The 12,893-nt window shown below is 28.7% G+C and overlaps 1 protein-coding gene across 1 annotated transcript in view; it reads left to right on the top strand.

Annotated features, from left to right (window-relative positions):
* Positions 1-12,893, top strand: part of Brf (Brf RNA polymerase III subunit) — a 195,889-nt gene that overhangs the window by 168,504 nt on the left and 14,492 nt on the right. The window contains exons 7-9 of the mRNA XM_075366757.1: positions 3,486-3,579; positions 6,460-6,592; positions 10,468-10,762. Of these exons, the coding sequence (XP_075222872.1) occupies positions 3,486-3,579; positions 6,460-6,592; positions 10,468-10,762 (522 nt within the window). The remainder of the gene's footprint in view (positions 1-3,485; positions 3,580-6,459; positions 6,593-10,467; positions 10,763-12,893) is intronic.

Below are 12,893 nucleotides of genomic sequence, written 5' to 3'. Positions count from 1 at the left end.
TCTTGCTGGAAACATTGAAACTGCTGCTGGTTTCAACATGGTGTGCTGGAAACCGTGTTCGTCACTTACAGCTCCGAGGTTGTCTGGGAAACAATCCAGATATGAGTGGAGGAAATGTATTTTCAAAGACATATTACATCCAATAGCTCTGTATGAAATAAGAAGTTGATTAACAATATCGTGGTAATTGTCCGATTTTTCTTTGCCAAGAAAGTTTTTGCTAACGTCTTTATTAAATGAAGCCTAAATTGCACTTTCTACATTAATTAACATTGAGTTAAATATATCATCTTTGACCAACTCTCTTATTTGAGGACCAACAAATACTTCTTTAATTTTTCCTTTATTTAAATTCAGAAATTTCTACCTGATGTACAAAAATCCGGGACTATCCTTCATTGCTTTAACAAAAATTTTTCATTAGTCCTAGCTTGATATGGAGAGGGGGTGAATATTTTTTTGGGTTCAACTAAGAGCTTATGAATAATATTTTTCCCATTTGGAGTTAAGTTGTCTCATTTCTTCCACTCTTTGGTAACATAATGTTTATCCCTAGCTCGACTGTCCCATTCGCAAAGAAAGCACATGTACTTAGTATAGCCTAACTGCATTCCTAACAAAATAACTATAACTTTGAAATCACCAGCTATGTTTTTTGTCATTTATTTTTTCAAGAACATCTTTCATCACATTGTATGTCTCTTTCAAATTAATACCATAAGCGATTGATATCGAAGAATATTTGTTATCGTTGTGTAGTAGTACCTTTAAACTATACCTGGACGAATCTATGAAAAGGCGCCAGTTCTCAGGTTTATGAACTTGTCCTAAGTGCAACATAAGCTCATCATTATTTGTGCAATAAACCAAATTATTTTCATCAATAAAGTACTGAGAGAGTTCTTTTTGTCGGCTTCGAAAGCCCAAAATTTTTTAATTTTTTAAAAGTAAATTCCAACTTTTCAGTCTTGATCCTAACAGTTCAGCTTGATTTTTTGATCAATTTAAATCCCTAACCAATTCATTTAATTCATCTTGTGATATAAGATGTGACTTATTGGAAGAATATTCAAAATCAAAGTCTTCTTCAGTACTGCCTGATTCTTCATTGCTGCTTTCGAAACATACATTTGCAGATGGCTCAGGAACTGGAATAATTTCACTGTGAGGTACAGACCTCAGATTGCAATGAAGAATATTTTACAGTATGTTTAGATTTTTTAGAAATTTCATACACACTTGTTAAACAAAAGTAACATTCGGTTACATGATTCTTTGGTTCACGCCAAACCATAAGTACACCAAGTGGCAAAGCCTTCTGTGTACTTTTCAGCCATCCTCTTAAATATACAGAACAACAATCAGTGCATGCTATACAAGGAACCCATATCTTATCCTGATCACCAATTTTACACTGAAAGTACAAATGATATGACCAGAATAAATAATGTTTTATTTACTTTATTTTACATTAAGAAAAATAAACAATCACTTTCATTGTAGAAATAACATAATAATTAATAAAAACAATTAAACATAGCTATTCTGAATTCAGAATTTTAAGGAGTAATAATTAAACAAGAAATAAATATTGAAAATTAAAAAACATGACTGCTGAAAAAACATTCCTAAGCAATATCGCTCTTTAATATAGGATAATTGAAGATCGTGCAGACGATAATTTTTTATATATTTTTTTAAATTATTTAAATATAAATATATATATATATATATATATATATATATATATATATATATATATATATGTACATACACACACACACATTCTTACGTAGCCTGTGACACTCCCGGTAATGTAAGGATTCCAATGCGTGATCATTTATCAAAATCAGTTCAGCCATTGAGCTGCTACGGTGAAAAAAACGTACATATATAAACAATAACAATTACACTCGTTTTTGGGCAGTCGTATAAAAACACTAGTTACAAGAATAAAACTGATCATTTGATCTATCAAGTAATAGATTTGAAAAATCTCTCGGATGAATGAGTCTTTGAATAACTCACATCTCAACGCTTCGGAAACCTCGTATCTCATACGTAAGATGTGAATTATTCAAAAACAACTCATTCATCATGTGATAGATTTTTTCAGTTTTTTCAAATTTATTTAAACATATATATGTATATACATACTTATGCAGCCTATGATACTCCCGGTTACATAAGGATTCCAACGCAGAATCATTCATCTAAATTGGTTCCTGCTAGAAGCAGTCCGTTGTCAGTTAATTTACAAATTAATTAATTTAATTTCTAAGCATAGATTATTTTTATTTATATTTTATATTTGTATTTTTATATATTTATTAATTTTATTAATAAAAGAAAGGGATTATTAGTTAATACTCTTATTTAGCAGTAAAAAGAACATTCTTACATGATCAACCATGCATACTACCTGTCAAAAAATCATATGATTTTTTTTTTCCTTTACTGTCTATAAACAGTAAGTAAGAAGAAGCAACACCAACAAATAAGAGCAAGAAGAAAGCATGCTTACGTGATCGAACATAATGCCCGTCAAAAAATCATAAGATTTTTTCTTAAGTGTTTATAAATAAATAATTCATTCAGTGTCATAGCAGATCTTAAAACACAACTATTTTTGATAGAAATAAATCGATACTGAAAATAATATTGATTATCCATTTCTAATTGTATATATGATTTTTTTCTGCCTTGTAGTTGCAATTAAACATACATATTTATATAGCCTATAACACTCCCCATAACAAGCATTTCAACGGAGGGTCATACATCTAAATCGGTTTGCCCATTGAGCTGCTACGGTGTAACAAATATACATTCACTCATTCATAAATTCATACATACGTACATACATACACCATAAAAACATTACACTCCTTTTTGGGCAACCTTATAACAAGATTTTTCTGGAAATACAAGCTTGCACTTTCTTAACTGATTTTAATTAGTATTATTTAAAAACTAATCCAAAAAAATTAAAACCTAATTTTAAATGTATAATTTACTTAATTTAAAAACTAAATCTAATCTAAATTAATAGTGTAGTATTATTTCTTTAATAATGTTAATTTTAAACAGATTCGTGGGAAGATTTTTTAATGGCAACAGAAGCATGCAAAATTAGGTCCTTTCTTATATTCCCTTGTATTTTGTCATGTTAGATAACAATAATTGTATTGTTTGGTTTCATAGAGGTTTATTTTTTTTGGAGTTACTTTACCTAAATATTTAATTTTCTAATTATCAGTCTACTTTGTAATATATGGTTAGTTATATTTTTTTCATGTGTTATGATTGTTTACGTTATTGAAGTATATGCTATTTCATGACAACTTGCTAATTTTTATAAAACAAAAAAATGTGTAAGAGGATATTGTAAATGTTTATGTACATATATGTGTGCATACATACATACTTCTATGTCTTCAATAGTGATCAGAAAATGATAATTTCTATCTAATCTCTGTTTTCAGCCCTCCTCATGGCAGCACGATTACATGACTTTAGCAGAAGTGTTGGAAACATTATACAAATAGTTAATGTTCACGAGAGTACATTAAAAAAACGGTAAATTACTTTTGGTTAATTTAAAATATTATTAAGTAGTCGTAGTTGTTTTTTTAGTAATTAACTTGTTCACTATTGCAGATTGTTGGATTGTGTGTTGTGAAAAAGTGTATAATGTTATTCATGACTATTAAGAGCTGAATAATTTCACAGATACAGGTTTAGGTGTTGTTTAATTTGAATTGTGAAATGTTTATTTTATTCACAGAAGAAAGGCACATAATTAATAATAATAATACATAAATAATCTCTATTGTACTAATTGTAATCATACAAAACATAAAAACTCTGCTAAGGCATACAATCATCAACTATGATGAGTCAAAATGTTACTAATGCTGTATTTCAGCCTTTCAGTTATTATAATCAAAAAATAAAAAGAGGATCACTTTTCTTAATGCTATTATTTCATATCTTCATATATTGAACCCTACTAACTATACTTAAACAAAATTCTTCACCATTTAAATAACCATACTTGTAATATATATATATATTTTTCTAAAATCTATCCTTTCAGGAATCATATTCCTTTGCACTATACAAATTATATTAATCCGATCAACCCAATTACGACAAAATAAAATAAAGTAGGATGACCTTATTCCATAATCCAAGCAAGAGCGCTTTTGCGAGTACCTCGCATCATCAGAGTTGCAATATATAATTTGTCAAATCGTTAGTTGCAAATTACACATTAAAATTAAAAACGCTATACTATACATGAGATTTAAAATTGTTAAAAGATCTTTTTCAATTAAATCAATACAGAAATAAAACTAATTTTTTTTTAAATTCATAAATTTTAAATTGTAAATTAAAATTAAATTGCATATATATATGAAATATGAAGTCATAATAAAATAAAATTAAAATCAATAATAAAAATAAAATAGAAATCCATGAAGACTAGTTGGATAATTCATAATATTTCAACTCTGTACAGTTACATAACTTTGACTAGCTTCATACATGGATTTCTATTTTATTTTTATTATTGATTTTAATTTAATTTTATTAATGACTTCATATTTTACATATATGCAATTTTTAATTTTAATTTACAATTTAAAATTTTTGAATTTAAAAAAAATTTAGTTTTATTTCTGTTTTGATTTAATTGAAAAAGATCTTTTAACAATTTTAAATGTATATTACATGTATAGTATAGTGTTTCTAATTTTATGTGTACTTTACTACGAACGATTTGACAAATTATATAGAGCAACAATGATGATGCGAGGTACTTGCAAAAGTGCTCTTGCTTGGATTATGGAATAAGGTAGGTGTTATCCTATTTTATTTTATTAATTCTGTAATTGGGTTGATCAGATTAATATATATTTTTTTTAAAAAACCATTAACATTTTTATCTCTTTTAATATATGAAAAAAGTCTGAAGACCCTCATACATAAAAATCTTTTGAAATTTTTTAACCAATTTAACAGTATAATTTTTCTTTGTATGAAGAATAGTTTTATCATTTCATTCTCAGTCATAAGAAATTCACTTAAAAAAGGTATATTCATGCCATCTGGTCTAACCAGAAGAATATTTAATTCCTATAATGAATGAAAAACACTATTCATGCACTTTTTATTTTGCATATTAATCTAATAATAGATATTTAGTAATTGTTAAGGGCAGTATTTTACTTTAATAAGTGTCCCCTCTCCTCAGCATGCTACCCTTTATGCATTTTTGACACTATAAGGGTATGATAAATTATTATTAAAACATTTTTTGTTTCATTATACCACTCTGCTTTAATTTTTAGCTTTGAGATTTTTATCTTTAGATTTACAAAAGAATAGATAATTATTTTTAGATCAGATCACAATATTAGACTTTTGTCAGCTAGGTTTATACTTAAAAAACACTTTTATGAGTTTACATATTTTCTTTAATATATTGTGAGAATGGAACATACATTATGCAACAAGCCAATAATGTTAGATTAATGCAAGAGTGCAAAGTAAGTTATGACACGAGCCTTGAGGATGTTGTAATTTCGCAACAGTACATTTAATGATCATTATAGAGTTGCACACTGTACTTTCTGTACAGCTGAGAAAATATTGGCATTGATTTAAATCAATGATAGATTACATTGTTTACAGAATTTCTATTTTTTTTTCAAAAAAATACATTAAACCATATATTCCTGTTGCAATAAGCTATTAATCATAAGTTCTATCTTTTCTTTAATATCAGTCAGTGTTAAAACATTTCTTCCTTAGAATTTGACATCATTAACAAAAGGATAAACAGTAAATATAGAACTTAGTTACTTATTGGAATCCTTTCAAATTAATCTCTACTTGCTAACTACCAAACTGAATTAAAACAAGAGTAAAAAAACAGCTGATACATTAAACAATATCCACTTCAGATTGACCGATGGTTACAAAGAATAGACTTTTGATTGGTTGAACACCTGTATCATAATGAAAATCTGTTTCATAATGACTCTCATTATGATACAGGTTCCGCCGCATAATTTAAACTTTATAAAACAGTCATAGTAAAAGTAGCTTTAAATTAAATATATTTTATTATAATGTCTTAAATTAACAAATTTAACACGTTTTTTTTTAGGTAAAAGTGCACTATACCAAATTATGTGCGTTACGTGAATTCTCATCACCTTAAAAAAAGTTTTGAGTGGAAAGGTTTCAGTTTTATTTTCATTTCTTTTACATCAGTTTTTAGAGTTTTAATTATATACCATATTTGCTATAATAATATGTTGCTGTAGTGTGTGCTACTACTAGATTTATGTTACCACTAAATTATATGGATTCTCTTGGGATACGGTGACATTGTATTTTTACTTTTATGCTACTCAAAGTACATTTTTCTTTTGGTTTTTTATTTAGATTATTTGAATTTGGTGAAACTTTGTCAAGTTCACTAACACCTGAAGAGTTCCTCAGTGTTGATTTAGAAGAAGAACAAGATCCACCTTCTTATAAGGCAGCTAGACTGAAAGATAGAGAACGACTTCATAAGGTTGTATGAATATAATTAATTTATAATTTTTTGTTCTCTCCATTTGTATTTTTCAACCTCCAGAGGGGATGAACAGTTTACAGCACAGTTGGCTACCTCCTCATCCTACAAATTCTATATTTGGGGAAGGTTGTTGTTCCTTTAGGATCCTATATCTGCTCTTAGATATGTCTTTAATTTCTGGAGGAAAGGTAGTTCTTGTTGCAATGCACATTTAGGCTGGTTAATTTAAACTTGATCAGTAATATGTTATGCAAGGTTAAAGTGCTATGGGATATATTTGCCAAAATCTCCTGATGGATTGTGGGTGTAATGCATCTCATTGCTAGGACCTTGAGCATTTTGTTGGTGGGTTAGTTAACTCACCGATGGAATTAATATTATTAGTTTATTAATATTAATAACCAACCAAATATTGTTAATATTAATAACCGGAATTAATATTATTAGAAACAGACGGAACTAATGTTATTAGTTTATTTCCCCCTTTATTTGACATTTACTCATCATTATTTGCTTTGCTTCAATCACTTTCTCTTCCATTAATGTAACCATTTCTTAAGTATTCTGTTTGTATATTCAACAAACGTACAGTTTGTAATTGAATTCAATATGTATTGTGTGTATGTGTGTGAACATTTTTTGATTCTGGTTTTGAATTAGGATTAAACATAGTTAGAAGATTGCAAATATACATGAATGGTCGTGATCAACTGTCAGATTCACCTCAAAATGGCTACCAAAATTAAAATTTTTTAATCATTGCACAATAACAGCGTAAGCTATCAAATGTAAGTGTATGCTATCACTGTAAGTTGGTTCAAACGCACAAAAGTTAGATTTACTAAAATGCGTAAGATATATAAATATCAATTTTGTAAATCAAGACCCTGAAATGGTGGAAAAACTAACTTTTTAATAATTGAAAAAAAAAATGCCATAAAACCACCAAAACATGGGTAAATAAATTATATTAACTTACATAATATTAAATTATAATTTTAATATACTGTTTATTAAAACCATAACAAACTTATTAGCACCACCTGCAAACTTAAACAAAAAATTAATTTAAAATTAAAAAATGTATAACTTTTTAATTATAACAGATACTGAAAAGGAACCGACGTCATATAAAACTATTAATTAGTTAACATAATATGTGAATACTGATTTGATCAGCTACCAAGTAATGGTCGCGTGATCTAAGGCAACTTTAAAATATAAAAATAATCCCATAAAGACATTATATTATAATGACATATATTAATATTATAACTTCATATATGAATATTATATATATATATATATATATATATAGAGAGAGAGAGAGAGAGAGATAGGCTTATATATGTATAAGAAAATAGGAAGTAAAATAAATAATAATAATAATAGTAATACCAGCCACAGTAATAATAATAGATTACATACAAAATAGTATTTCAAATAAGGACAGCAGTTGTTTAAAGGTAGTTAAATCATAAAAACCAGAACACAGTCCCATTGACTAAAGACATTATAATGACCACTAACAAGCCTAAAGTTCATTCAATTCCATTCTCTGCACGTACATTTACCGTTTACAAGTAAAACTACCTTATAGTTCATGAATGAATTTAATACTGTCACTTTTCATTATTGTCTACCAATAACTTACCGAACAACTTCCTCCATTCACCCATTGTCCACTCTGGAATGCTTGTGATGTACACTTCAGTTGTTACTATACACTGACTGATAACGCCATCTCACAATCACATCGAGCAGACCTCACAGCTTCATAGTGACCCTTAACTTGCTGGTTCTGGAGTAGTTATATTCTCTTGACCTACAGAATCTGTTTTTCTCATGAATTCCTATTCTGATCTGGTAACCCTTCTCGTTGAACGACAGCTGTTGAAGGTGTGCCACTGACAGTATTACAAAGAATGATTGTTAAATGGACCTGTTAGCCTGAGAAAAGGATCCCTTTTACTACCCTTCTGGATTTCTTTCATTAATATTTTCTCATTCTTTTTCTTAATTGGAGGGAATCCATTACCCAGGTCCCTTATTCGGGTCTTGTTACAATATATATATATATATATATATATATATATATATATATATATATATATATTCAGATATGCTATACATACATATACAATTAATAAATCAAACAATAATACTCAAATATACTAATATGTAATAATATAACTTAAATAGAAGTTCGAGATAGTAATTTGATTAAAAATCAATAATTGAGAGAACAGTAACAATAATAATATTTTCGCCGGCCTCTGTGGCATGAGTGGTAGCATCTCGCCTTTCACCCAAAGTCCTGGGTTCAAATTCCAATCAGGTATGGCATTTTTCATACATTTCAAATTTCCATTCGGGCTAAATGATGACAGCTGTCAATGCCTGCATATCTCATAAAAAAAATATTTTTTCAAAAAGTCTGTGACGTTTTGTGATAATTGGTTTTAATTTACATCTATTAAGATATGATCATTTTATTAAATAATGTAAATAATGCTTAGATAAAAGCACTATTAACATTATTTATTATCAATTGCTTTTTCAATTGTTAAAATGATAAAACCCTTAATATCAATTCAGACACTACTTAGTTTATGTTTGACAGTCTTCTAAGAAGATACTCTCAGTGATTTTAATGAAATGAAGAAATTTTAGTTTATACAGTAACAAAAATCTGTTTTTTGAAAAGGAGAAAATGACTGACTTTATTGAATAAAAAGTATGTTAGATGCAGTTCTTGATAAGTTTGCATCATCATTTAAAAACTGTCCACATATGAGTTCAGTTTAATCATGGCTGAACAAGTCGTGAAGACAAACTGCAGACTTCCCAGTGAGCTGACAACCCAAGAAATGATCACAACAGTCAATAATATCATTTTGGTGTTTGTAGATTAAAACCAGAGAAATAGCTGAAGCATCCCAACTAAATGTGTGTACACCACCCTATATGAACATTTGAATGTAAAGAAGCTTTGCATGTGATATTTGCTATGTTTACTTGCATTTTACTAAAACGTTGTTAGAACAGATCCTTCATCACAGAAATTAGAGCATTTTAACCCTGATTGAAACCTTGATGACGTTTTGCTCTGATTCGTAACATGAATGAAACCTGGATTCATCGCTATACACCTGAGACAATGGAAGTCAAATCAATGGACACAAACGGGTAAACTGATAATAAGGCAAATTAAGTGTCATCTGCTGGAAAGAATATGGTCACTGGTATTTTTGGGTGTGGCATAATTTTCAACTCATCATACAAAAGGAAAAACAATCGACAACGGCAAGTATTAGCCTAGCCATTGCAAAATCAACGGATTTTGCAGTGGAATAAATATTTTTCTACTTTATTGCAAATCTTTTCAACGAAATCAAGAAAATGATATTAGCCAAGAAATAAGTGATGTTTCATACAATTAGTAGTGTTTGCAGTTCATGCTTCAGCAATGGCCAAATTAGCTGAATTAAGATTTGAATTGCTACTGCATTTGCCCTGTGCCTAGTGATTCCATCTATTCCCAAACGTAAAGAATGTTTTAGAGAAAAAAATATTTCTGATAACAATTAAGTTATCACTATGAATATCTCAAACACAACTGGTTTATTGTTTCAGGCTAGTTAAAAAAATTAGGTATGTTGAAAAATAAATATTTTTCACATTTTTTTATAAATCTGTTTTTATCGATTAAAAATAAATATAGTCAAGCCATATTGAAAGAAAAATTCAATTCAGTTAGAATAATTATTATTCTGTTTTTATCTATACTTACTTATGAAACTGTCCTCACATTATTTATGATAAATGAAATTTTTTTTTTATAAAAAAAATTATTAATGTATTTTTTTTAGTTAATGGAAGACGAACAAAGTGGCATTCAGTTATCAGAATTGCAGCAAGAAATAGAAAGACAATTGGATATGAGACAACAAAGGAAAAAAACTAAAAAACCAGAGGCAAAGAAAAAGCATAAAAAACATGAATTATCAGATAGTGTGTGCAGTAGTGATGACATTAATGGAGAAAAAATTGAAGATCAAGTAACAAATCAGTTAGTTGTTGAATCTACTTTTGGTGTAATTGAAAAGTGTTTAGATAATGATAGCAATGAAGATAGTAACTTACTGAGCAATTCTACTGGTTTAGGTAAGTAAAGCTTTTCATTAAAAATATAATATGACAGTAATAAACTTTGTCATTTGTCTTTATATTCATAAATTTCATCCATGATAAGAATTTCCAAACTCACGAATGAATATTTTATTTACTAGTATACTTGTACATTTATCCATTCCTTTAACATTCTGATCTGAAATTAATATGTGTGAATATTGTTCTAAATTGATAGTAGGTGTTGGGTAAAGGTAACAAAAAACACACAGCTAGTATTTGCCAAAAGAAATTGGACTTTATTGAAAGTGTAACAAATGAACTTATGTTATAATTATAATCTTAAAACATAACTAGAAATTATGAAATTAGCATAACTTAATAATACTTAACATATCAGCTGAATCAACAAATGAATAATGCTGTTAAATACCAAAATACATGAATAAACCTTTTTTAAATACACAATGTAACAGAGCCGGAAAATAAGAGAAAATAAAACACCTTAATTTTAAATTAGATGCTTAAGACATAACATCAATAGAAAGTGGAACTGGAAAACAGTTGCACTACTAACATACGCTGTACTATGAAGATTAGCAATGAACAGATTTCATTAGCTTAGAAAACATTAATTACAATATAATCACATTAAAATAAATAATAATATAAATAGAATTTATTCTAATAGTAAGCTTTCTTGAAAATATTAAGTTACAAAGAAGTACAAAAACATAACTTTATATCAGGAGTAATTTTCTTTAGATTAATTTAAGAGAATATGAATTCAGTGCATGAATAGATAAGAATTAATCTCGGCAATTAACAAGTTAAATTAGATTAAATGATAGAGTTGATTGCAATAAACCTTTCAAGTAAAGGTAATTTGCTCTGAGTAACTGACGTTTGAACACGAACTTTTGATGAACAACACGAAATATAATAATAGTTATCAATAATAATATATGAAATATATCGCACATAAGTTTTATAATTCTGAAGTAGTGTTTAAATTAAAAGTAGCTTTGATAAGAACGATAGTTTGCATTTAATAACCCATAAAATGGGCTACACATGAACAAGGATAACATAAACGTTTAATATGAATAATAATGAATAATTTGCACTTGCCTGTATCACACACAAATATTAGCAAGAGATGAACTCGTAAAACCAAATACAAATGAATACATATGTAATCCTGGGCGTAGTCCGCACTGGTGTATCAGGAATACAGAGGTGTGATGTGGTTTAGTGGTAGAATGATGCGTAGAATCTCAGATGTGTAGTGACGAGTTTTGAGATTCTGCTTGAATGAGAATATTACCACAAAGTTTGCAGGAGAGTATGGCCATAGGCGACTGCACTGGTGAGATGTTGGATCTACTCTGCCGAAAAGATGGCGTGAAAGAAAAAAGGGGGAAACCAGATCCAGGTAGTGGACAGGAGAGAGTATGTGTAAAAAACAAGAGATGTGTGCATGTATTAGTAAGGGAACGAAAGAATAATGGGTGTATGAAAAGGGTAGTCAAAAATAATTCGATAGAAGAATGGACGCGGTCACTAAGGATGACGGAGGGAGTGTCAAACACGAGAACAAATAATGAAACAGGTATAAAAGACAAGCCCAAAAATACGAAACAAAGTGAAATTTAACATTCCTGTAACAAAACAACGGGACCCACCCTAGCTTGGAATTCATTGAAAATAACGGAAACTTTACGCTAAAACGGCGTAAACAGTAGGGGTGGATGAAAAGTGGTAAAACCTTGCTGTGAATTCAACATGGAATCAGCCAGAATCTTTACCAGCTGAGAAATTAACAGAGAGATTTATGAAAAACTTTATTTTATGTTACATGCCATGCTCCCGTTTATGTTGTTTAGTGTGACGATTATTTATTAAATGAATTTAATTGAAATAATTATTTTTTTAATGAACTCTTAAGAATGTTCTATAAATTTTATCTCATTTCCTTTCGAAATGAACGATCGAATTTTTATTTTAATGTTAATTATTCTAACATCTTCTTTTTCTGCTTATCCTCTGAAACCACCATAAGGTATTACTTCAAAGGATGAATGAAGTGTAGTCTTTTACAGCGGCAAGTCGACTACTCCTGAGACGTGTGGTTAATTGAAACCCAACCCACCAATTAATTATTCTA

The sequence above is a fragment of the Lycorma delicatula genome, chromosome 5 (genome assembly GCF_047948215.1).
Source record: "Lycorma delicatula isolate Av1 chromosome 5, ASM4794821v1, whole genome shotgun sequence".
Taxonomy (NCBI): domain Eukaryota; kingdom Metazoa; phylum Arthropoda; class Insecta; order Hemiptera; family Fulgoridae; genus Lycorma; species Lycorma delicatula.
This window is presented reverse-complemented; position numbering and strand designations above follow the sequence as displayed.